The 27,353-nt window shown below is 38.9% G+C and overlaps 1 protein-coding gene across 1 annotated transcript in view; it reads right to left on the reverse strand.

The window, feature by feature from the left end:
- The window catches only part of ITK (IL2 inducible T cell kinase), a 1,334,312-nt gene that overhangs the window by 54,086 nt on the left and 1,252,873 nt on the right, over nucleotides 1-27,353 (reverse strand). Inside the window, exons 14-15 of the mRNA XM_044069337.1 lie at nucleotides 12,183-12,247; nucleotides 3,027-3,145 (exon numbers count right to left, since the gene is read on the reverse strand). Of these exons, the coding sequence (XP_043925272.1) occupies nucleotides 3,027-3,145; nucleotides 12,183-12,247 (184 nt within the window). The remainder of the gene's footprint in view (nucleotides 1-3,026; nucleotides 3,146-12,182; nucleotides 12,248-27,353) is intronic.

Raw genomic sequence — 27,353 nt, forward strand, 5'->3', positions numbered from 1 at the left:
CAATTTTGTAGAGGAGCAAACCTCCCTGCATGCCCCACACACCCTAGATCGCACTACAATGGGGAAAATGGTAATTCCCCGATCCCCATTGTACTGTGATCTCCATACAAATGCTTTGACTTTTTGGAAAGTGGAACATATGGCGTCAACCATATGAAGTTCAACTTTCCAGTCGATCATCTGAAGGGGACTCAGTTTGGGCTGCCAATCTAAAGTTAGATTCCCGTATATAGTGTTAGAAGAATATGTATTAATGTATATATTTAGTGCTTATTAGAAGTTAAAAGGGTTAACACATTTCATTCTATTTTATGTACAGCACAATTCTGTATGAAATTATAAGATGCTTTTCAAACTGCAGTATGCTTTCTGAAACTGCAAGATGCTCTCTGACCTAGTATTTGCTAGCACAGCAAAATTCATGTTTATGCCTTTTGGAAATGTACTGAGAAGCAGGTGATTATCTGCTAGGTCAGGAAAATGAATGAATAGTGAATAAATAGAACAATACTGTTTTCTATAATGTGATTGAATATGAACAATCAGCCCTGTTCGTGTTATGAGAACATGCACAGCTGCGGAAAAGAAGAGATACATCAGACAAAAGACTGCTTGAAGAAATGAACTGTAATCTGTACTTGCTTTGTGCTCGAATTAGCCATAGTACCTTGAATGGTAACATTGCATAGTAAAAGTTGTATCTGACCGGTGGTCATCAAGGCCACGTTGTTTTTCTTAGGAAGTTTTTTTTGTAAACTTGATATGCCAGCAGAAAATCATGGACAAACAGCTGCTGAGAAATAATATTGAAAGAACTTGTGATTTATTACGTCAGCTTAGTAAGCAATACCTTGTAAGAAATGTATAAAAATAGTTTCACTTCCTGATTCTAGTTAGACAAACTCTGTATTAGCACGTTTTTGTCTCCTTGCTGCAAGATTAAAGTGCCTTAACCTGAACCTGCTGTGTGTTGATCATTTTGAAGTTATTTTTCCTTTGACATATAGCTATATATATATATATATATATATATATATATATATATATATATAAATACACACACATATATATATATATATATATATATATATATATATATATATATATATATATATATATGTATATACACATACGTATATCAGGGTGCACTTCTTTCAACTGATTGTGTTGTGATTAAGGTCGACACCTAGTTTGTCGACACACTTTGGTTGATAAAGCAGATGATCAACAGCTATGCTAGACTGCTACAATACCAGGGTTGGAGAATATTCCTTTCCCTCTGTATTGTGTGATCCTGCAGTTAGAATATTTAAGTATTAGAAGATGTGGCAGGTGCAGCCTCCTACATGGAGGGTGGAGGGGGACTTGCCCCCTGCAAAAAAACAGAAGTTTTGTTTTGCATGGTCTGAGGCTATATCTTGGAGTATGCACATTAGAGTTTCATTGTTTTTTTTACCTTTTGCAGTCAATGCTTTGCTTGTCAATCTACTGAAGTTTAGACTGACTTCAGTAGATCCATATTTATATCTATATCTACATCTAATATATATATATATATATATATATATATATATATATATATATATATATATATATGCACACAAGCGAACACACACTAAGGGCATGCAAAAAGTAATGAAATTCATTGCTGTTAATGTGTCAGGTATGTAACTAATGAAACAAAAGTAAGTCAACATAATGCTAGGATTTCCAAAATGATCCTGCAGACACTGCTAAGTACTGTTTTTTTTATTTTTTGTGTGGTATTTATTTATTTAATTATTTATTTATTTAACATTTGTTGACTGGGAAAGTCCAACTAGGCACACACACAACCTATTTTCAGCGGAGGCCTGGGGAGAAATGCTCCAGTCACATGTCTTTAGAATGTGGGAGGAAACCGGAGATACTGCTAGACCCTTAATTATGTTATTCATTCTACTGCTTAATTACAAAGACTATGTTCATGCAAAATTACAGAGTTTAGTAGTTTTAGAGTTAATACTGCGGTGGTGGTGCTGCAGTAGCATTGTCACCTCACAGTTAGATGTTGCCAGTTCGATTCTCAGCTAGAGCGTCTTCTGTGTGGCGACATTGCGTGAATGAGCATTCATTCGTTGAAGGATGTGCATTAGGCCCAGCAAGCCAGCATGTAAAAATCTACTGCCAATCATTAGCGGACCGGAGTTCCGCTGTGCTGACCCCTAACCAGGAAAAGCCGAAAGACACAACAAGTAGTTTTAGAGTTAATGATCCAAAAGCATCCATCCATCCTCAACCCCTTTATCCATTTGCACATGGCATTGGGGTGTCACTGCAGCAGTGAAAATCATCTTGAGCCAAGGTTTACACCACCAGGTGGCTAGCCATGCCATGGACCCAAAAGCATCTGATGCATAAATAAAGATATCTATCACATGTTCATATGAATTTGTTTAGGCAAGATATATTTAAAAATAATTATCTGCTGGCAGCACTGGTGAGAGAATTTTTGAAATTACAAATGATAGAGACTTGAAAACATATTCCCTACTCAATACTTATACTCACTGACACACTGTAATGTGAATCAAGCAAGTAGCTTAAAACTGTCATTAGTTACAAACTGTGGGATTCACTTCATTAATACTCATTTTACTGGGCATTTAAATTTTAAGTATTAGAGGTAAAAAATAAAGAAGTTAATTAAACGTGTTCAGTTCCTTGACATCCACTTTATGATTCTTGGGAGTTGTATGAAGAAATGTTTTACATTAATTACAGCACTATTAAATTAACTAAAAGTAATGAAATTATTGAGTAAATGACAACATTTTGAAAGAGAACTACTATAACAGAGTTGCATTCCCCAAGCCTGTTTTAGTTATATTACAGTTTTTTTAACAATTGGTTCCATTAAGTATTAGCCTATAAAGCTCAAATATTATTTCATAAAAGTTAGATAACAATTTGAATTGATATTCTAATCAGCTTTTAAATAACTATCAGATACTTCCTTTCATAATATTGAATATAGAATAGCTTACCAAATGACCATACGTCTGACTTGCTGCTGTATTTTGAGTAACGGAAAACCTCTGGAGCAGACCACTTGACTGGGAACTTTGTGCCAGAAGAGCTTGTATATTGATCATCCAGGACAAACCTGTAAGACAAAGATTTTCAGAATTATTTTCAGCAGTACTGAAAAAATAAAGAAAATGAGTCATGTGTACTCTTTTTATGTATCCTACTGTCTTCTTCCATACCATACACCACAAGGCAGTATGCTGTCCAAGGTTCATAGGTCCATAGGTAGGTACTAGGCTATTGGCCCTAGGGCCTTTACAAGCCTAGCCAAAAAGGTACCCTGGCTTTTGCCACCCAAGAAAATTATTTTCCTGTGCCCCTGTCAAGCAGAATCACAGAAGTGATCCCCAAGGTGAATTTCCTATTACCCATCCAATCATCAAGATTTTTCTTGAACAGTGCTAATGAGGAGCTCTGTTTGACATAGATAGGTAGTCTGTTCCAGAGTATGGGAAGTCTCTGAGACAGGAATCTATCCCTCCAGCATGTTCTGTTTATTGTGGTGATAAGGTTTAGGTCCCTAGAGCGTGTAGCTCGGAGGGATTGGGATTTCTTTAAGTGGAGCATGTCCAACAGCTCTGGGTTTGACATAGCTTTGTATGTTAGGCAGAGATCACCTCTGAGTAGGCGATATGCAATGGAGTAAAGCTGGAGTTTTTTGAGACGGTCTGCGTTCGGCATCTTTTTGAGGCCAGTAATCCTCTTTGTGAGGTATTTTTGCGGCCTTTCCAGTTGTTGTAGATGTCTTGTGAGGTACATACCAAAAGGGGCATTGTACCCTATAATGGGTCTAATGAGTGATGAGTAGAGGGCAACAATGACCTCTTTTTCTGGATGAGAAACCTTTTGTGATGAGGTGTGCCACATAGAAGGATTTCCTGACCACTGTGGCAATGTGATTATCAAAGGAGAGACTACTGTCCACCCGTGTCCCAAGGTCTCATCACACTTTAGGTTTTAAGTAGACTACCGCCTATGTGGTAGTTCATGGGTACAGAGTTTTTACCAAAGGGGATGACATTGCACTTTTTGGCAATGAACTTGAGACCATGGCTTTGACACCAGGCATCTGTCGCAGTGAGGCCCTTTTGTAGGATGTCCACATCGTTAGGAGTTTCGATTATGGCTCCTAGTTTGCAGTCATCTGCAAATTTAGTTATCCAAGACCTTCTGTGTTAGCCTGTACTTCAGAGAAGTAGATACCAAACAGGAGAGGACCCAGGACTGAACCCTGTGGTACTCCACTTGTCACTGGTCTGAAGTCTGATTTGGAGTCTGCCACTTTCACAGTGTGGGTTCTGTCAGTAAGCCAGTTGCAACCCATCTTGTGACATAGGGATTTATACCTAGTTTAGTGAGTTTATCTATAATTCCAGAGTGGGGGATGGTGTTGAATGCCTTGGCGAGATCTAGATAGGCTGTGTGAACCACCTTACCCTCATCTATAGCTTTGTTGACTACTTCAAAGAACTCTATCAGATTTAGGAGACATGATCTGCCTTTTACAAACCCGAACTGTGTGGGGTCCAGAGTTTGGAGATCTCCAATTTCTTTGTTTATGAGTTCCATGATGATACATTCCATGGCTTTGCAGACCAGGCTTGTCAGGCTAATGAGGCGGTAGTTCCCTGGATCTGTTGTGCCCCCCCCCCCTTGTGGAGTGGGATAACCATTGCAGTGTGCCATTCAATGGGCACAAAGCCTGAGGTGAGGCTATGACTGAACATGGTACTTAGGTGGGGTGCCAGTTCATTCTGTAGTTCATGTAGAAGGCAGCCTGGGATGTTGTCAGATCCCATGGATGCTGTGTTCTTGGCTTTGGAGAGTGAGGTTTTTACCTGTGCAGCTGTGATTACAGCAACTTTGCGTTCTTTCAGTATAAAGATGGGCCTGGGTGAGAGGGGGGTAAAGTTAGCACTGAACCTATCTGCCAGGATGTTGGCAATATCAGTTGGTTCTGTATATTTAGTGTCATTGTGCTGTAACTCAGAGCAGATCTGAGTGTTGCCATTGAAATTCTTGACATAACTATAGAATGCTTTGTGGTTGTCTTTAGAATCAGTGGCGATTTTGTTTTCATAACTAGCTTTGGAGGATTTTATGAGGGATCTCAGCTTCTTATTGAGGCTGACCAGGGAGTTCCTCCAATCATGGGATTTAACTTTTTTTTGCAACAGTTTCTTTCTTCTGTTGTAAAGTTTGTTTATAGCAGAAGACCATCAGATTGGCTTCCATTTTTTGGAGGATAGCATGTTAGGGATAGCACGATCCATGCACTCGTGTAAGTGCTTATAAAGTGCATTTGTGTAGGATTCAGCAGTCGTACCTCTATTGTCCATCTGCATGGGTGTCGTGAAGTTTGCCACGTCTGTCTTAAGAAGCATGAAGTTGGCTTTGGAGAAATTTTTTACAGTTGTTTTCCTAATGGAGGATGGGAGCGGGATGTGGAGGTCTAGGGTGATTATCTTGTGGTCAGATCTGACTGACGAGGAGCTGACCTCTGGTGTGGAACACCGGTCACCCATGGCTGTGATGACCAGGTCTAGAATATTGCTGCCCCTGGTGGGGGTGTGGATAAGTTGATCCAAGGCGTTGGAATTGATGATTTCCAGAAAACGTTGAGCAAAAGTGTTGGTACATGAGTAGTTTTCCCAGTTAATGGTAGGGTAGTTGAAATCACCCATTATTAGAGTGTTTGGTTGTACCTTAATAATTTCCAGTGTATCAAGAAAAGAGGAGTGGGAATCCTGGGGCATGGTGGGGGGTCTGTAGCAAGCTACAATCTGGATTGCGGTTTTGCCCAGAGTTAGTTGAACTTGGATAATCTCGGATGCATTATGCTGAGCAACTAGCTTGGAGGTGTGGATATCCTTAATGAATATGGTGACGCCTCCACCTTTAGTGTTTCCGTCAGGGTTTGGTGGCCAAAAGGTGTGGCATGAATTATAGCCTGGTAATGCAAGGGTGCTCCCTGGAGCTTTGAACCAGGTCTCTTCCACTGCACAGATGTCAATGTTCTCCATTTTAAGGAGTGCCTCGAGTGAGTGCATTTTGAGGTTTAGACTTCTAGCATTGAGTAGCATTACCCTCAGATTTTGCTTGCTTGTACCTCTTACGGTGGTGAATTTGTCATTTGAACCTTGCCTAAAAAAGCACTATAGGGGTGGTAAGAGCCTTTGCCAGTATCCGGAATCCCAAGGGCAACAGGTGCAGTCCATCTCTGGCAAAGCAGTGTGGTCTGTCAATCATGTCATCCCAGGCAGACAGATACTGGATTCCCTTAGAATGACACCAGAAGCTTAGCCAGTTGTTAAAGTCAATCATTTTGTCCTTGTACTGTAGTATCATTCTGGGTGATGGTAGGATGCTACTCAGGGCTAGGGTCATACCTGCCTGGGCTACAAGATCGGAGAGCTCCTCCATGTCTCTTTTCATGTAGTCCAGGGAGGTACGTCTCAGGTCATTCACACCAATATGGACAATGACAGAGTCATATTTCTACTTGTTGTGGAGTGACTTGAGTGCGTGCATTATGTGGCGGATCCTGGCACCTGACAGGCAGCTGAAAGTAACTTTTTCCTTGTTTAGCCCTAGGGAGTGGAAAATCAGTGTGCCTGACTATAGAGTCACCTATGACTAGAGTGTTGGGTATGTTATGCCTTATGGGCTGTAGTTGAGTGACACACTGTGTATGTAGGCTATGTGTCATTTGGGTTGTGTTGGGGGGTGTAGGTTGCTTGCATTTCTGCTTTGGAGGTCTCAGTTGTTTGGGAAAATTTTTACTGAGAGCCTCCGCGAATATAGGTGTGTGTTTTGTGCTTCTGTGTGTGTTTTAGTGTTGTAGGTTTTGAGGGACTATATGATGAGTGTGGTGCGGTGCAAGTATTTACCTTCTCCTCTTGACTGTCTAGTCCAGTCTTCTGTGATGAGAGCTTTGCTTCCAGTTTGGCTATATGAGTGCATCTCTCACAAGTCGTAGTAGTGGGTGGTAGGAGGAGAGGGTTATCTGTGTACATGAGGCAATTGCTGCATTGTCCCAAAATGCCCAGATTCATCAGGTAGATAGGAGAAAACACCGGGAGCTGACCTTTAGACATGCCTGAATAGGTGCTTATTTATTAAGTACTAAAAACTGTTTTCCTCTAGACAAGTGAGGAAAGTTGAGTGCTGTAGTAATTTGTAACTTATTTAGTGCTTATAATGAGTTCTGAACAAGTGCTGAGCTCAAATAAACGGATTTGAGTGCTAAAACTAAAAAGCTGGCTCGTTGCAAGGGAAAATTTGAAGAACAGACTTTATAGCGCCAGGAATAGTTTAACCCTAGTTAAATGGTGGGGGGGGGGGGCTCAGGAGCTCACAAACAGTCCTGGATACAGCAAATCCATATCTGGACAAGACCTGCCACAGGAAAGTTGGGAAGCAAGCTTAGAATTTTTTTTTCAGTAAAAGTGGAAATGGAGAAAGCTGGAACAGAAGTTAATTCAACGTTAAGAATCTGAGTGGGTTAGCCTTCACAAATGTTCTCTATTAGATTGAATGAACTAATGACACTAGACTGGGAGGAGTGTCACAGATCAAATATACAGTATGGGCGGGCAGCTGCAAATCCACCAAGTATAAGAACACCACAACACTAGGGAGGGTCGGTGGGTGGGAAAAATTATAGTTCCTAGCTGTAGCCACTAAATGAAAGTTTAAACAGATCAAGGAGCAATCAGACTCTAGAGAATGCTTTTAACTGTAAACAGACAATTATAGTAATGCACACTATTACAGTTCCTAGCTGTAGAACACAGAAACTTCAAAAAATCAAAAATGCACAGAAAAGCTTGGATAGAGCACTCACAAACAGAAAATACACCTCTCAGTATGAAAAAGCAGTTTAAGTTAAGTAATTCAGTGAACATGCAATTAGAGTAATGAAACCGTATCTAGCAATGAAAAATACAGTTTAAACAGCATAAAACAGTACATAAATGCAGTGAAACAATAAAAAAGCTTTATAACAGTGCAAAATGTAGTAGATCAACTGTATAGCACAATTATAAGCATTTCAGAAGTGTAGTTCAGTGAAATAAGTGTAAGAAATAACTTATCCTGCTCTTGAAATCTTAAGGAATTTCCACTTAGTTTCAGTAATGCAATACAATCCACAGCCTGAGCAATACAAGCACAACCTTTTCAAGACACAGGGTTTATATACCAGTAAGAATGGAAGAGTTAGAAGATCACATTACTACTCAGCCCCTGCTATTACCCAATCACTCCTACTACAGAAGGTCAGGAGGCCTTGTTACTCTCAATAATAATGAAGACAATCAACAGGAAATGGCTGCTAGAAACACCGGAAACTCAAACAAAACTACCAGCCTAGACAACAGGTCTCTATCAAGATTATGCCACCTGAGCAGAACACAGAAACCTCACTTTAAAAGCATAGAAAGAACACCTACAAAGAGAAAATACAAGTCTCAGTATGAAAAAGCAGTTTACAATTTAGTAATTAAATAAAATTGCAATTATAGTAATGCACACTATTACAGTTCCTAGCTGTAGCCACTAAATGAAAGTTTTAAACAGATCAAGGAGCAATCAGACTCTAGAGAATGCTTTTAACTGTAAACAGACAATTATAGTAATGCACACTATTACAGTTCCTAGCTGTCAAACACAGAAATCTCAAAAAATCAAAAATGCACAGAAAAGCTCAGATAGAGCACTCACAAAAAGGAAATACACCTCTCAGCATGAAAAAGCAGTTTACAAGTTAAGTAATTCAGTAAACATGCAATTAGAGTAATGAAACTGTATCTAGCAATGAAAAATACAGTTAAAACAGCATAAAACAGTACATAAATGCAGTGAAACAATAAAAAAGCTTTATAACAGTGCAAAATGTAGATGATCAACTGTATAGCACAATTATAAGCATTTCAGAAGTGCAGTTCAGTGAAATAAGTGTAAGAAATAGTTCCTGGCTTCTAACAACTGCCCTTCTGATTTCAATATCTTTAATCCATCTTATGTTAAATGGTTGTGCAAACAGTAAATGACATACAGGCACTGGCCTTCATTTTAATGTTATATTATACAGTCAGCTTTAGTTATTACTTTTATTAGTACTAATTATAGTCTGCATTGTTTAGTAAGAGTCATTAAGTAGCCTGGTATTCAGTTTAAAAATTTAGAAGAAAGTTGAATTGTTATGCTTGAGGATGATTAACATTACAAAAAGTAAAAAAAAAAAAAAATATATATATATATATATATATATATATACATATATATATATATATATATATATATATATATATATATATATATATATATATATATACATATATATATATATATATATACACAGACACACACACACACACACACACACACACACACACACACACACACACACACACACACACACAGACATCTTATTTATTATGCTAAGTTGTGTTTTTAGAAGAGGCAAATACATGTGTTGGAAAAGTAGTACTCAGTATGTGTGATGCACTACTAGCTTGTAAACGAGTGCTAGTTTTGTCGAACTGTACCAACACTCCTGAGAAAACTGTGGTAGCTATATGGTATAATCTAATATAAATATGTATGCATTAGAACAAACTCTTATTTTAGGTCTATTTATTGTTGCAAGCAATATGTGCTCACCAAAGAAACTGCTGATGTGACTGCAATATTTAGCTACTCTGGTAAATAAAGTTATTTGATTCCCGGACATCCTCTACTATCAGTATCAACAATAAATGCTGCTCTGTTTAATTGTTATGAATGGCCACAAACACATGCAGAGCCACCGAAGACAATCTCAGCCTGAAAGCACATGTTCCCAATTAACCTGGACCAATATGCTGTAACAACCTGGCCAGTAATTATCATGTTACCAAATTTGTAGAGCTTGTGCATGCATGTGTGTGTTTGTGTGTGTGTGTGTGTGTGTGTGTGTGTGTGTGTGTGTGTGTGTGTGTGTGTGTGTGTGTGTGTGTGTATAGACATTTTTTGTGACTTATATTTTGATTGTGTAATGCTTCTTACAAAAGGAATTATATGTCCTACAACATCTATGAAAATTACACAGACAAAACATTTTTACATAAAATATTTTTATATATATATATATATATATATATATATATATATATATATATATATTTATATGAAAATGCATATAACAAAACAATTTAACAGCTTATTTTCTCAGCACAATAATACCCTTATGGGACTGTACTTTAAGGAAATAATGGACTCACAGCACCTAGGGTAGTTTATTTCCTTGTAACACCCACCATGGAGGGCAATATTGCTTGCATGATGTACAATAACTTAGAATATAGCTGTACAGCCATATTCTATAGGTAGTTATCTAGGAACATTTTTTCTTTCATTTCTTTTTTAACTGGATATTAATAAAAAGACACATGACACTGACTTAAATGAACCTGCTCCAACCACACAGTTCTTCTGGTGCAACTCCAATTCTAATAATGATTGTGACACTATGTAAAATATGGTCAGCTACACAGAACAAGTCTGCGTCTTCATCTCAGGTATTATTTTAGGTGTTATGTTACAATTAAGTAGCTCAGTATGCTTTAGTTGTCAGGCTCATGGTTCTTTTTTACAATCAGTCCATCAGGACCCATGATATATATATATATATATATATATATCTATATCTATATATATATATATATATATATATATATATATGTGTGTATGTCACCATACCTCTCAACCACTTAGCACAAGAAATCTGGACAAAGCCTAAAATAATTGGGGGGTGGGGGGAAACAAAGGCCCAAAAATAGGAACAGAGTTTGAATATTATAAACTTGCAAAGTTGCTAGAATAACAGGACTTGTGTTACCATGCATTTTTCTGAAGGATATGAAGTTTGAAACTCAAATGCATGTCATTATTTGCTGACTTCAATTCTCAGTGATTTGCTAGAAAACCACAAATGTTATGTGGGACACACCAAAAATATAAGGCTAAAATCTGGACAGTTGAGAGGTATGACTGTCACTCACTCTCTTCTAATATATGACTATCACTAACTCTCTTCTACATGTGATTGCTTATCATTTTACTTACCGTGTCAGATAGAATGCATTTTCAATAACAAGCTTGACTAAAGTCAGTTTCCTTTCTAAACTACTTATGTGATCTAGCTCCATAAATAACAGAGAATAAATAGTTACATCTTCTTGACTGTTTAACCACAAGAGTAATCATTAATAATAAAATCTGTCTAGTGATCTTTCATTATTAATTAATTATCTAGTAGAATCATACTAGATAAATAAAGGGTTCTGTTCATATAATGCTGTTTTAACAAAATTAATACAGATTACTGTGAACTGCTTTCATGTCACTGTAACATATAATGATTTTTACTTTTATGCTTATTTATTAGTTTTGTGACTAAGTGGACCACAACTGGTCATTTTCTTCCATGGCTTTGCAAGAATAAAAATAAGTACGATACTAAAAAAAAAAAAAAAAAAAATCCAGTTACAATAGAAGGATTTGCGTCAATAAATATTAATATTTAATGTAAATGCATATAATACAGACAGTAGTTTTTATTGTTAGTTGAACTTTTCTTCAGATGATATTTCATCAAGTGCAGTCTGGTATGCTGAATCAAGGTTCTCTAAACATGCTACATCACAACAATGGTTCTTTTCCCTGAGATGTGGCAATTTTCATAGCTTGTTGGCTATAAGAAAGTGTGGTACTCATGGAGTCTCATCTTGCATGAAATATTTAGGGGCCCCAACATGCAACATGAGTTTGTCATTTGTAATTTTTTTTTTTGCAGTGGCATGACATTTTGCTAAATTATATTCCTGGAAAAATAATTGTAATTTTTTCAGCAAACACAACAACAGTCTACAGAATTATTGTTCATGAAGTAAAAATCAATTGCTTATAATATAGAGTGAGGAAAAGGTAACAAACTAAAGCAGAAACTACCTTTGAGTCATAAATGTAAATATGCATACTAGCAAAGGATACTTTATACAGCAGTTTAGTTAATGTTAGGCAAGAGGCTTGGGATTCTGACACTACAGATGATCTGTATTAAAACTTACCTAGACATCCCAAAGTCAGAAATCTTCACTATATTATGTTCTCCTACTAAACAGTTTCTTGCAGCCTAAAATAAAACACAGAAAAAATTGTGTAAAATATGGAATTCAGTCTGCTAGTTTTTAACTGCGTTAATTTTATACCATCTGGGCATTGAAATAACACATTAAGAGCAGTCTGATGTAGGATATTAAGGCTATGAGCTTCTAATTTAATTTTTCCAGTTTCCAAATATTTATTGTTTGATTTTTACCCCGGTGTCATTGTAGAAAGAGACACTTATGCCTTGTATGTTTATCTAGTTAATAACACCAAAAATATTCTGGCTAATATTCATGTAAAATAAAAAAAATCAAGTTTAATTTTACCAACTATATTGGTAAATGACATTAAGAATGACAAAAATGGGTGGCGGTTTGTTTTGATAAAACAAGAGCCATCAAAATTCACTTCAGCAAAACTAAGACATCAGTAGTCAACTGGCAGAATATTAATATTGTAAAACACCAGAAATGAGTGATTTGTGAGCATTATGGTTTCTCTGCCCCTTTTACTCCCTGCTATATATAATCAGCTCAAATTTCACTGCATATAGGAATGGAGAATACATTTCTTCCATTGCAGCAGTTTCAAAGAACTGGTGGGACAAACACGCGCGTGCCGCACACCCACACACACACCCACACACACACACACACACACACACACACACACACACACACACACACACACACACACACACACACACACGTTTCACATGAGAATGCAAAAAGGAGAACTTATTTTTCACTTTTTATCAAAACGATGTTCAGTTAAATAGACTGGGAGACTGTTTTTATCAAATTCCCTTTGCTGAAGCAAGTTTGGTGAATCTTACTTTGAAATGGTGATCAATTGCCTACTCAGTGACCTGAGACACAAAAATACAGCTGTTGTGGGAAATATCAGGTCCAGTACATTTGGCTATGGTGTGGTGGCAGTCCACAAGAATGCATTCTGAAAACAAAACTTGTACTGGTTAAAAAAAAAAACAAAAAGAAAACAGTAAAACTAAGCTACTGTGCAAAACATAGTAATATACTATTAATATTAAGACTATGAACTTTTAAAATAGTGAATATATTAATGCTAATAAAAGCAGGCAGGTTTTAATTAAAGCATGGCCTAAGTAATGACTTAAAATGACTTAAGAATATCTCTACTGAAATAGTCTTTGTTGCATAAATTGATCAGATGCAGCTAACAAAACTACATTCCCTTTCACTTGTTGTGTTCAAACTTTTCTTTGGACCTGAGAGAAGAGTTAAGATAAATATGGAAAAAGATGAGGGCAGGCTATAGCAGTCATGATATGTGGCACATAATGACAGTGTAGACTAGGCTGGCCAGGGAAATGACAGTATATAGTCATGGCTAAAGGCCTAAGCATAGTCTTTTCAAGATTCTCCAACTGATATAGATTCACAGGTGATACAGGTGCTACGTACACATCCACAGGCTATTACAGTATGCATACTCTGGCACATTAAACTTCTATGCTGACTCAGGACTCTATGTGCCTTTTAAAGGAAGTTAATTAAGATTTCATAATATGTCTATGCTTACGAATTCTTAAGGAAGGTATGGAATGTGATAGAAACTGTTTACACAGGTTCTGGATACTAGAATAATATTTACAGACATGGGTTGATTGATGAAATTGTGGAACCACATTGGTAGTCCAGTTCTAAGTCTGCATTGTCACTTACTGGTTGAATGCACTGTAAGGCAGACATAGCCTTCCTCTAATATACAGATAACTAAAGCAGTATAAATTGAGATCTCATGTACAGTCAGTGTGCCAAACAGTTACTTCTCTAGCCAAATCTGGCATACATTTAAAAGCAAACCTCTGGGCTAGCTGGCAGTGCATATCCATACCACCAGTGAAGGGTCAGGGATTAAAATATATAACTCCCATGGATGATAGCCTATCTTCTGGCCATATCTTGCCTGTACCACTAGCCAAATGGCTGTGGGACTGGAAAAAGAGTAGCACAGTCAGTCAGTCAGTGAAGGAGAGGCTGACGGTGAGTAGACTTGAGAAAGGAAAACACACAAAAAAGTTGAATAAAGGCAGGGAGATAAATGAAACCTGGTTTACTCTATAAAGCAAAAGATAGACAAAGGAAGACATTTTCTGCAGTCACACTGTACATACTATTTTTTTAGTTTTCATTCTTTATCCCCTCATCTACCATTAATTTCAGACACCTTCTAGCCATATTCCGGCATTCTGTCATTCATAGTTCCTCAGACATTTGGAGATACACCAGTTTAACCCTTTGCCAAGACAGTATACTTGTGAAGGAATAATACCACAGGTGCATGGGTCACTATGCTCCAACAGCAGAACAGGACCAGACAAGAAGACATTATAATACATCTTTCTTAGGCAGTATGTGTGACAGGTACTCTAAATATTCCTCAACCTGCTGTTAGATGAATTCTGGGTGTACATCTTACTATAACTGGGAAGTGGAAAGCAAAGGGTGCAGGAGCCCCTGTAAAATGGTCCTAGCAAAGCATGATCTAGACCTAGACAAGAAATCAAGGTTACAGTAGTATGTAAATGTACAGAGGACCAAATAACATCTTCTAGAATACTTTTAGAATCCAGCCCTTTCCAAAAAGCCATGGAAGAAGCCATGGTTTTTGTAGAGTGGGCATTGATCCTGCCTGGAATAGATTTGTCATAGCAATTAAAGTTTAAAAGCCTTAGACAACCAATTGGAAATAATCTGATTTGACACAGGCTTTCCCCTTCATCTTACATTCACAAGAAATGAACAACTGATCTAAAGATCTGAAAGATTTAGCTCTGTCAAGATAGTACCTGAGTTGTCTGTGGATATCCAAGGTTATGGTGAATCCTTTCGCCTTCATTTTTAAGCTCAGGAAAGAAATCAGAGAGATGGACAGTTTGGCTTAAAGTAAACCCAGATACCACTTTAGCTTAAAAGAAAGATTAGTTCTCAAAGAAATCCTGTCCGTGTGGAAAATGAGGTTGACTCACCATAAGAAACTTGCAAATCAGATACCCTTCTTGCAGAGGTCAAAGCAATCAGTAAAACTGTTTTCCGTGTTAAGAACCTCAAATCAGCTAAATTAGCTGGTTCAGATGAAGCAACTATTCATTTTTCTAACACAAAATTAAGATCCCAAGGAGGAGGACATCAGTTTACAAGAGGCCTATTATGCAAAACCCCTTTCAAGAACATTTTGACATGTGACTGCTTCGAAAGAGGAGGATATATTGGCAGACATGATGAAATGGCCAATAAATAAACCTTGATAGAGGAATAAGAAAGGCCATAGGATAGTGACTCACACAAATATTGTAAAACCAGTGAACAACTAGCCCTGAATTAGTGATGGTTATGTTGTTGGCACCAACTAGAAAACCATTTCCATTTGTTAATATATGAATTTCTATTAGCAGGCTTTCATGCCTCAGTTAGTACATGCTGCACATCTTCAGAAAACAAGTTAAATGGAATTAAAACCCTATCATCCAGACAGTCAGCTGAAGATGACTGATGTCAGGGTATGTCAAACCCCCCTGTTATTGTGTGAGTAAATCCATTATGTGAGGAAGTTTGTGGTAATTGCCCCTGGCCACTTCTAAAAGAAGGGAGAACTATGGTTGCCTGGGCCAGAAGGGAGTCATCACAATGATCTTGGGGGATTCCTTCTGAATCTTTAGAAGTACCCTGGATATTGGTGGAAAGGCATACATGTTCAAAGAAAAGAAAAGAAAAGACATCTGTCTTCCAGACCTACTTGCATTGAGTCCTGGAGTAGAATGTTGCCAGATGATTGTTCACAGAGAAGGCAAATAGTTCTATTTGAGGAATTCCTCTTACAGGGATTAGATCTTTGAAGACCTCTTGACCTAGTTTCCATTCATTAGGGTTTGCCCTCTTCCTGCTCAGTATGTCTGCCACACAGTTTTGCTCTGATGGAATGTAGGATGCCTGTAGAGTGATATTGTTCTGTGAAGCTATATCCCAAGCAAACATGACTAGTCTGCAAAGGGGGTACAACCTAGTTCCCCCTTGCTTGTCGATGTACCACATCAATGTGATATTGTCTGTAACCACTTAAAGATGTCCTGGGGACTGATGATGGTTCAGAGTATTGAGTGCCTTGATCAGGGTAAGCATCTCCTTGATATTTATGTGCTTGTATATGTCCTTGGTTTCCCACACTCCCTACATTTTTTTAATATTTAGCTTAAATTTTATTGGTAATTTAAGTGGTCCCAATTATTATGTTATCTTATTAGGCATGTTCCCTATGATAAGACAATGTAATAATTATATTTATTTTTTTTTCAAATATAATTTTTGTTAGTTTTGCAAGATTTATAACAGAAAAAACAGAAACATACCAAGACACAACATAATATATTATATACAATTATCAGTCTTGCCATACAAAAGGATTGCAACCATGTAACAAGCAGACATATTCTATCATAGCAAGGCAATAGAAAATAAAATAAAAATAAAATAAAAATAAAAGGTGATAAAGGAATAACTTCTATCCTAAACCCAGGGTAGCTATATCAAAAACATGAACCTTAGGGATAGAAAGTAGTGAAGAGAACCCCTCCCCCCCTTATAAGAAACTAATGTGATATAAGAAAATATATAATTTGTCCATATTTAACAGGAGAATTAGTGATGGTTAGAGGAAAGAATGTAAGTTTGATTTATCAGTAAGAATAAAGAAGAAAAAAGGGGGTATATTGTGAGAGAACACTATTCACAATATGTACAACTGTTTACAACTTGGATGCCTTAACAAATGTGTAGAGGGACATCATACTAGTGTGCTTGACTATAAAGTATCATCAGCATTTATTTGTTATAGGACTGAAAAGTATGAACACAAAGGTCTTCACAGATTTTGTTAATAGTAGTGATTGTTGTATGACAATTACTTTGATTGAATTAAGTGAAAGAGACTGCACCAGTATTTCTGGAAACAGTCTTTTTTCTTTTTACTGCTAGAGCAAGATTTATGTACGGATATATACTTAATTTCCATAGTTTAAAATTCTTCCAAGAGATTACTGAGGGATTTGCCCAGTTCTTAGCTATAAAGTATTTGAAAAGAGCACACACAGTTATTAAGATGTGTCTCCGAACACCTGCTATAGGTTTAGGAATAATATTCAGGATTGTGGTTTGCTAGGAAAAGGTGGTCTTCTCGTACCCCCATTTGTTTCCATTTGAGCTCTAAGAGAGCACCATAATTTATGTATATTTTTGCAATTCCAAAAGATGTGGAGTAAATCTACATGCTGGAGGGAACAAAAAGGACATGTTAAGTTTTTGTTGTACCCAAATTTTAATAGAACCGCAGGAGTATTGTAGGACTTATTATTGATCATAAGTTGGGTATAAATCAAATTCTTGAATGGGGATAGAGTAAGGGTATTCCGAATAGCTTCATATTTGGACTCAGTAGAAATTTCACCTTGAATGTCATCCCAGTATTTGGAGTACAAGAGCGAAAGTTAATATTTGATGTTTATTAAGAGCTTGTAGGCATGAGATATCATTTTGTTCCTAAGGGAAAGGGTTTTGATAATTGATTGTGCTAGAGTTATGCCTTGTTCACTTACTTTGGTGTTTGCGAATTTTTGTTTTATTAATAAATTAAGATGTCTTCAAATGGTGTTGTATCTACTTGGGGCCTCAAAAAGTTCTTTAACAGCAGCAAAGTTCTTATAATGGTAAAAATGCCATACCGTGGCATTTTTAATTATGGAAAGGCTAGACAGGTCTATCATTTTATTATTAATTTTTATATTTGGGTTTAGGTGAATTGGTTGGAGAACAAGGAGAGTATCCTGTAGATTAATAGAATGTAGCAATGCTTGAAGATATTAATGTTATTTTTTAATGTATTTAGAATTTTAGATTTGTATTCACTGTCAAGCATTAAATAAGGGATAGAGTGAGGGTTTAATTTGAGTGATTGTATATACTTGCACCAGATTTTGACCCAGATTGGGGTCCATGTATCAACCAATGGTTCATGGTTCACAATTTGGATTAAATGGCTTGCATTTATTATATTATAGTAAAGACTAAAATTGGGGAGTCTCAATCCACTGTTTTCTTTTGGGAGTATTAATTTTTTATAAGAGATTCTGGTTGATTTAGGGAACCAGAGGAATTTTAAGATGGTGGTTTCCATTTTATTGAAAGCATTTTGGGGTATATTTAAGTTTATGGAGTTTAGATGAAATAATATCCTGAGGAGAATGTTCATTTTAACAATAGCAGTTTTTGACAGTAAGGATAAATTGATATTTTCCATCTGGATAGGTCATTGTTGATTTGTTCCCAGACTCTACTCAAGTTAGCTTTCATTAAATCCTTATGTGTGTGCATAAAGTTTATTCCTAGATATTTGATTATATATTTAACAGATATGTCAGACAGGGGGAAGTAGGATTCCAGGTGTTTATGGGGTTTTAATGGGAAAATAGAAGATTTGTGAGATTTAGTTTATAGTTATCAGCAGTGGAAAAGAGACTTACTGATTTATGAATTTTATGAAGATCACTATTCGGGAGTTCAAAGTAAAGATTTAAATATCACTAAAGATTTCTGTGAAGGAATTAACAATGTCATAATTTCTGTATAGAGGTTTCCCTTTATATTTTAATTCAGCTATATAGTTTGGGCCATCTCTGATGTTTATTAGTTTGGCCAGTGTTCTAGAGGGGGTTTGAGCCGATTACAAGTATCTATACAGGAGCCTTAATCCAGCTAAGGATTGGTTTTATTGATAAAAAGAGTATGTTTTTTTGAGTCTCATGTAGAGAAAAAAAGGCATATCATTGACCTTATTGATGAGTACAAGAAAATTTATCTACAACTTCAAAATAACTACTGTGTAGACTTAGAAAATAAACTACACCCCCTACATTTTTATCTCTCCTGAAACTACTCCCCAAGCAAATTTTGAAGCATCTGTGGTGACTGACTATTTTGGAGCAGGGAGGGAGAAGGGGATACGTGGATTTAAGGATATCTGTTGTCTCCACTAAGTAATTTTGCTTCTGACAAACTCCATTACTGGGATCTGAAAAGATAAATGGTGTTGATGCTGGGATCAAAGAGATTTTAAATACTGTATCCTTCTCATGTGGAGTCTTGCCAGGGGTATCATGAGAATCATAGATGCCATGAGACCCAAACTCCTGGGGTATTCCCTTGCAGTTACTGAAGCATGAGTGGAAAGCCTTAGAAAAATATCTAAATAAATTCTCTTTGAACTGAGGTGTTTAGTTGACATCCCAGGAACACAACCCTGTGTGAGGGAGTCAATAAATACTTTTGTATGTTCTTTTGGAATCCCAGCTTGTGCAAGAGATCTCTACCCCAAGAGACAGAGATTCCTGACATTTTGAAAAAGACTCTGCAAAGACAAGCAAATCATCTAAATACAGAAAAATATGGATACCCTGTAGCATGTAATGAGCAATAACTGGAGCTAGACACTTTGTGACCACTCTTGATGCAGTAGATATCCAGAGGCTAAGGCAGGGAAACAATGTCATCCATACACACAAAACTTTAAGAAACATCTGAAGTCTGGTTGAATAAGGATGTGATGATAAACATCTTTTAAGTCTATTGTTACCAGGAAACTTGAAAGAGGAAGAAGAGTCAAAAGGTTGTGAAGTGACATCATTTTGAATTTTGACAGTAATACAAACAGGTTTAGGAATGAAAGATCCAGAACTGGTCTTCAAGCATTTTCTTTCTTTCTTTGGTGATACTAGGAACATCACTGACTAAAACACCTTCCCACCTGTGAAGGAGGACCTGGTTCAATCACTCCTTGTAAAGAACAGGTGGAAAATAGTCTGATCTGCAGGATGAGGAATGAACCCCTGGAAAGGAGAAATGTACTTCTACTTCCATCTGTAACCTTGATGAATGATTTTCAGAACTCATTTTGCCAAAGAGAAAAATGGAGATTCAGACTTTCTGGACGAGACAAAGGCAAGAGTTGGAGCGGGTCACAAAGTCTCTTGCATAGTCATTCAGACTTGTTGGAGTATTCTTGGTTTTGGGACATTTGAGATTTCTTTTTGTAATTTCCTTAACCTCCTTGCCATGTCTTCTTAAATGTCTGTTTATCTGAATTCTGTCGAGACAGTTTATTCTTTTTTTTTTTTTCAAAATTGGTTGAAGAAAAAGATAATCCCTTAGACAATTTGTAAAAAGGAGGGCTAAAAATCTTAGAGATTCCCTGGATTAGTCTACCCCTTTCATCACACATTTTGATTACATCTCCAGCACAGGGGCTAAACACCAAATCTCTGTCCAAGAGAGAATTTAAAATCTCAATTCTTGGTTCTGAGAATGCAGCCAAGCAAATGTCCTTAAAACATACCAGTAGCGATAGCCCTGGAAGAAGTATAATAGTCATGCACACATTACTGCCAGTGAGTAGTGACCTGTGCAACAGAATAAACTAAGTTATTTAAAGCAGATTTTTCTTCACAAGAAAAAACTGTCAACAAAACATTCCTCATACTTTCAAAATATGTTAGAATAAACTTTAACATATGAGCCTGATAATTTAAAATTGTGAAATTCAAAGTTGCAGAAGTACACACTTTTTCACCATACCTATCCAGAATTTTCCCATCCTTATTAGAATTATATGTCATGTACTTACTATAACTTGGCATCTGTGTTGTTGTCCTTCATTCCTACTCACAGCTGGGTCATGGATCCGACCCTCGGATCTGACTCGGCTGCATTCTGACAGATTAGGATACAAGTCTTGAGCTCCTCCCTCTTCCTATAATGCTGTCATCTGCATAACCTCCTCAGATTGAATTTGCTGCCTAAATCCCTGATAATGCATAGAGAGATAGAAAGAATTAAGAAACCAGAGGCTCAAACCAGGAACACCAGGTTCCTGAACAGCTCTCCCATAGGTCTTCTAGAGCACTGGGTAGGGGGATGGCTGGGAGGGAAGGTGAGGAGGAATGAAAGAGGACAACACAGATGCCAAGGTATGGTAAATACATAACGTATACATCTGAGTTTGTCCCTTTCATTTCTCCTCATGGTTGGGTCAGAGTTCCCAGCTATACAACTCCTGGGTGGCCTCAAGGAAGGATATGCTGGAGCACTGTGAACCAAAGGAAGCCCTGGTCAGGGAAACAATGTCCAGTTTGTAATGTGTAATAAAGGTATGAGCTATTGACCAGGTGGCTACAGCACAAATATCGTCTATTGAAGCCCTGGAAGAAAAGGCAGATGATGTGAACATAGACCTAGCTGAATGAGCCTTAGGAGGACGAGGCAAGTATTGTCCGCTTTTGGCATAAATGAAAGAAATACAGTCTGTTATCCATTTGGCAAGAGTTACTTTAGACACCACCTTACCAAGGCAGCTCAGCAAAAAGGATGTAAACAGTTGATCTGATTTTCAACAATATTTTGTTCTATGAAGGAAAAGTGTATCTGCCTATGAACATCAAGCAAATGCAACATATGTTCCCCCATTAGAGAAATTTGGAAAGAAAACTGGCAACTGAATGGACTGACTTGAGGTTAGATTCTGTGGCTACCATGGGCATGAAAGAAGGATTAGTACAAAGGGACACTCTATTTCTATGGAAACTGATGTAAGGAGGCTTAGGCACCTGGATTTCTGAGACCCCTTTTGCTGAAGTAATAGCGATAAGGAAGACTGTCTTCCAAGAAAGAAATTTCAAGTCACAATCACCAGCTGGTTCAAAAGGTTTCTGAGTTAGGCCTTGTAGGACAACAGTAAGATCCCATGGCAGAGAAGGGTCTTTAACTGGAGGCCTGAGGAGAAAGATTCCCTTTAAGAAGGCCTTACATAATTTGGAAGTATCAGCAGAGCCAAAAATATTTCTCAGATGGAAGTTCAAAATGGCAGCTAATTGAAGTTTGATCACAGAAAAACTGGCTCCTTCTCTGAAAAGAGACTTAAGGTAGGAGCAAATGGCTGAGATTGGAGCTTAAAAGGGGTCAGTGTTCTCTTTGGAGTCCCAGAAAACAAATCTCTGCCATTTACTCCTATAAACTTTTTTGGTAGGTGGTTTCTGGGAAGCTAGTATAATATCTTGGATAGGGGAGACAAGCCTGAACCTTTGTACAATTACTGGAAGTGGAGAAAACAAGTGTTCAGTTTGAGGGAGAGGAAACTGGGATGAAAACCTTCTAACAGGTGAAGAAGGAGGTCTTGTTTGGGTTCCAGAATCCATGGATGATGCCTCAGGTGAGACCAGAGAAGGGGGAACCAAATCTGCTAAAGCTGGTACAGAGCAATGAGGATTACTGAGGTCTTCAGCTGTTTTGCTTTCTGTAAAAATTTGGGAATCAAGGGTAGAGGGGGATAAGCACAGAGGAGAGTGGGGGACCAATCATGAACCAGAGCATCCCTCGAGGACTCCTCTGAAGGGGGGATCAGAGCAAAGTAGCTGCTGCACTTGTTGTTCTGGAAGGATGCAAGTAGATTGCAACAGGGTTGGCCCCAATGGCTGAAGTTCAGGTCTGCTACTGATTGATTGAGGAACCACTCATAAAGGGTCAGGATGGACCAGGTGAGTTTGTCTGCAAGAAAGTTGGACTTCCTCGGTATGTGAGTTGCAAGTAGAAAGTGGTCTGAAGACATCACCCTTTCTGAAACCCTCATGGCCTCTCTGCACAAGGGGTAAGAGAGGGTTCCTCCATATTTGTTGATGTACCTGACCACTGACATGTTTTCTGTGTGGATCACAATAGATCTTAGAGGGAGAATGTCCTGAAAGGCTTGTAGCATGAGAAGAACTGCTCTCATCTCCAGAACAGTGATATGCAATCTAGCCTCTATGTATGACCACATGCCTTCGACCATCCTTCCCTTGAAATGCCCCACCCCCCACCCCTCACCCCAACAGGGAAGCATTTGTGGTCATTGTGACTGAGGGGGGAGGAAGAAGGAATGGTCTGCCAATTCTCAGATCATCCAACAAGTGCCACCACTGGAGATGTTTTCTGCAAACCGAAGTCAACTTGTTAGGAGCAGATAGAGGCTGGTAGAGAATAAACCATTGAGAAGCCAAAGTCCATTGATAGCAGCAGACAGAGGCTGGTAGAGAACAGACCATTGAGCAGCCAAGGTCCATTGAAGCACTCACATAAAAAACTTTGCTAATGGGACTATGGGGGTGGCAGCTGCCATAGATCCAAGAGCCTGAAGTATCAGTTTTGCTGGTGGACATGGCCAAGGGGAGAGCTGCAATCTGATTTGATGTGTCCAAAGAAGCTCCAATTAATTATTTTCTTGTCATTATGCTGATTTCTAGAAAAGGTGCACTGAAGGATTGAAAACCTCAACCTGATGGCAGACAAGGTCTTCCCTTCTTGCTCACTGCGGAGTCAGGTCTTTTTAACGGATGGCCCGAATAGAGAGGAGCCATCAAACAGGGCATTCACAAAGGACACCTTAAAGGGTTCTGCAAAATGATAAAACCTCATCCAGGCATGTCTTTTAATAGTAACGCCTGAGCTGGCTGCCTGTGATGCACCCTCCTTGGAATGGAAGATAAACATCATGGAAGAATTGGACAAGGAAGAGAGATTTTCCACTCTGGGTGAAACTATCCTGAAGTCTTCTACTGACAGGGTCTCTGCTAGAGAGTCTGAGACTTCCTTAACCAGATCCCTCTGCAATTGAGTACATTGTGCCAGGTAGTTTAACGCTCTCAGCAAGAAAGTGTCCGAGGCATAAACAGGCTTACCAAACCCGTCCATTGCTCTGGACTTCCTGTTCAGCAGCTGGACAGTGGAGCTCTGTTCAGCTAGCTCCTTCTTGGTAGCTGCTGCCACAACCATGGCATCAACTGGAATACCCTTGGTCCACTACGGTCTGTCCTTAGCGGGGACAAGAACTTATCTGGTCATTTTGAAATCAGTTTGATCATGTCCAGCTCCTTCCAGGACCATCAGGACACCAAATCCATAAGCTCATCCACCAGGGAGATCACCCAGGATGTAGATGGGCCCATTCTGAAAGGCTCCAAAAACATGGACTCTTCCAAGGAAGTAGGTCACCTGACCAATTACCTCTTTGCCTCAAGATCTCTAAAATGTCTCCAAAGGAGATGTTCTCAGGTGGTGACCATGGTGATCCTTTCCCTTCATCAAAGTCCATGTCCTAAGTAACGGATTCCAAGAGGGAGTTGATATGCCTCCTCTTGCACATCTTCTTATGTTCAGGGGAGGTCTCAAAAGAAGAGGGGATTCCCTCTAGAGAAAGAGTTTGAAGACAAGTCTAGACAGGCTCAGGCTGACTCTGGCTAGGCATGATAGGCTCAGTTCTCTGATCCAAGGGGGGGGGGTCAACAGGGATGGTCATAGCTCAGACAGACCGGATCCCTATGACTGGAGAAGGCTCTTTCTACAACTTGGAAAGCCAACAGACATAGAGAATCTCTCCCCAATTCCACGGGAGCCGAGGCAACTGAAGAAGAAAGGGTAGGGTCCCCCAATCTGTGGATTCCAGGTAGAACCAGACCCGAACTGTCCAGCACAGAAGCACCGGGAGAAAGAGATGGATCCAACAGGGTTGGAGGGCAGCCCCTCTGCCCATATCTGATGGGGACATCACAGATCCAAGACCTACTGCAGTCCAATGAAACTGGGGCAGAGGAAGTCAGGGTGACAGTCGGAGTAGAGGAAGGGCAGCTCCTCAGATCTGACCCTGGGTCTCTCTGCTGGCTATGATCCTGGGACTCTGATACTGAGGGACGGATTGGAGAAGGAGACTGCTCTGGCAAGGAAATGGTCACAGATCCTAGAGGGGACAGAGCAGACAAAACCCCCCAACTGGATCTGAGTCTTGAGGATTTTCCTTATCATCCTGTCCACATCAACCTCTGAAAGACTCCTAGAAGACCTGGAAGAGGCTATTGATGGTGGCCTAGAATGTCTTATGGGTGTCTGCAGAAATCCAGAGGGAGATACAGTTCCCATGCCTAAGTTCGGGGTTCAGCCCCTTGCTCTTGGATCTGAAGTGGAAGTCGAAACTTCAGGAGAAATGGCTACATGAATGACTGAATGACATTGCTCGGATTAGAAAAGTGTTTTGGATCCATTAGTGCCGAGTTTGGTCTCAGATCTGACCCTGTCAGATCTGAAGGTCTTGAAAATTATGAGGGTGGCTCCAACAACATCCTTGAGGACTTGTGAGGGTGTTTCTTTGAGTCAGAGGACCCCGCCACACTCTTGGAGGGGGGTTTCAGCCCCTGGAGTGCTATCTGAAGAAGCAAGTAAAAGACCCTTACCTTGCAAATGGAGTACGCTGACTACAAATGTTCAGGTCCAAGACAATAAATGCATCTGTTGCATGCATCAGAATGGAGTTTTTTGTGCCTGCATTCTGAACACCATTTAAATCCTGCAGGTTTATCCAACATTGTTGGGAGGAAAGAAAACACAACATGAGTCCACCAGAAAAAAAAAAAGCAATAGTAAGGGTACCTTGAACAACAACCACACTCACTCAAGGAAGGAAAGAAGCACTGAGCTAAATACCAAAATATAAATCTAAATGCCTAACTATCTAAATATCTAAGGCTATTTATTTTTTTAACAAGTACAACCAACGGCAGATAGAGAGAGAGAGAGAGAGAGAGAGAGAGGAGAGAAAATTGCAGGCAAAGATCAACAGCAGAACAAGGAGAGAAAGGGTAGGAAGGGGAAGAACTACTAAATTTGCACCGCTAAGGAAGGGGAGGAACTGGAAGGAATCAAAGAAAAATGACTTATCTGGTTATTGAAGGCTGAAAGATTACTGAAAGATTCCCACTAACAGCAGAAGGCATGAGACTCCAGAAACCACATCTGTCACTGCTGGCAGCAAATGAGATCTGAGGAGGTTATGCAGAGGACAGAGCATTATGGGAAGAGGGAGGAGCTTGAGACTTAGAACCTAATCTGTAAGAATGTGGCCGAGTTGGATCTGAGGGTTGTATCCATGACCCAACCATGAGGAGGAATGAAAGGGACAATATCAGATACAGTAGGTTTGGAGTTAACTAAGTGCTTAGCAGCAGAGGAGTCAATTAAGACTATAGCTGCTGGGTCAGGTTTGGGAATGGAGTACACAAATTTAAAATACTGAGGAACTTTATACATCCTATCTGCCTTTTTAGGGACAGTTGGCTGACTATCAGGGAAAATGTAGGCAATAAGACACACATCCTTTAAAGCAGACAGAAAAAGAGGAATGGGTGTAGGTTCTGGAAACTCCATCTGTAACAACTTGAAGTATTTTCTGAGGGACTGAGAAACCTCAGTGTTCTACCACTGAAAGCACTAGGACATTCTAGCAATAGTCTTAAAGAAAGAGAGCCATCCACAGGAGAATCAGAAAGTGAGCTCTTCGCTGAGTCTGAATCAGAAATCTGAGGACAAAACCCTGAATCTGCCCCTGCAACTTCCTGTTCAGATTCAGAATCATGAATCTCTTCAGGAAAGGAGGTATCTGTCTTTCTTTTCCCCAAAACTACTCTACAAGAAAGATCAGTAGCCTGAATCAAACCCTATGCCATAGCGATTTACTCATATCCAAATCAGTTTGAGGTGGAGTAGATACATGCTTGGTTTTCTGTTTCTTTTTGACAGGAAAATGGAGTCTAACCATGTTACTAATGGTTGGAGAATATCCAAGGATGGGCACAGCATTTGAACCCAACAGGGAAGCCTTCCATGTCCCCTTTCCCAGGACTGACAAGAGTGGCTCTCCCTTGCCCACTGAGGGGACCATAACAGCTGCAGAAGATGTAGACAACCCCTTGTCCATAGTGGCTGTATGTGGTGCATCAGAGGGATCTGGGCTAAAAGATGAGTGTCTGAGGTACAACAAATGGCCACAGCAGAGTCACCCACCTGCAACAGAGGCAAATTCCTAGCCTGCTGTGGTGGCAAATGCTGTTTGCTTAGCTTTTTCATTTTGTGGCTGGAAGAAGGACTGACCATGGGACTGACAATCTGTTCCATGGTCAAACCAAAAATGGTGCCTCTGTCCTTTGGAAAACAAGAAACAGATGCCAGTAAAACTACCAGTCCATA

The sequence above is a fragment of the Protopterus annectens genome, chromosome 4.part0 (assembly GCF_019279795.1).
Source record: "Protopterus annectens isolate FY-2018-M chromosome 4.part0, PAN1.0, whole genome shotgun sequence".
In the NCBI taxonomy this organism is placed as follows: Eukaryota; Metazoa; Chordata; order Ceratodontiformes; family Protopteridae; genus Protopterus; species Protopterus annectens.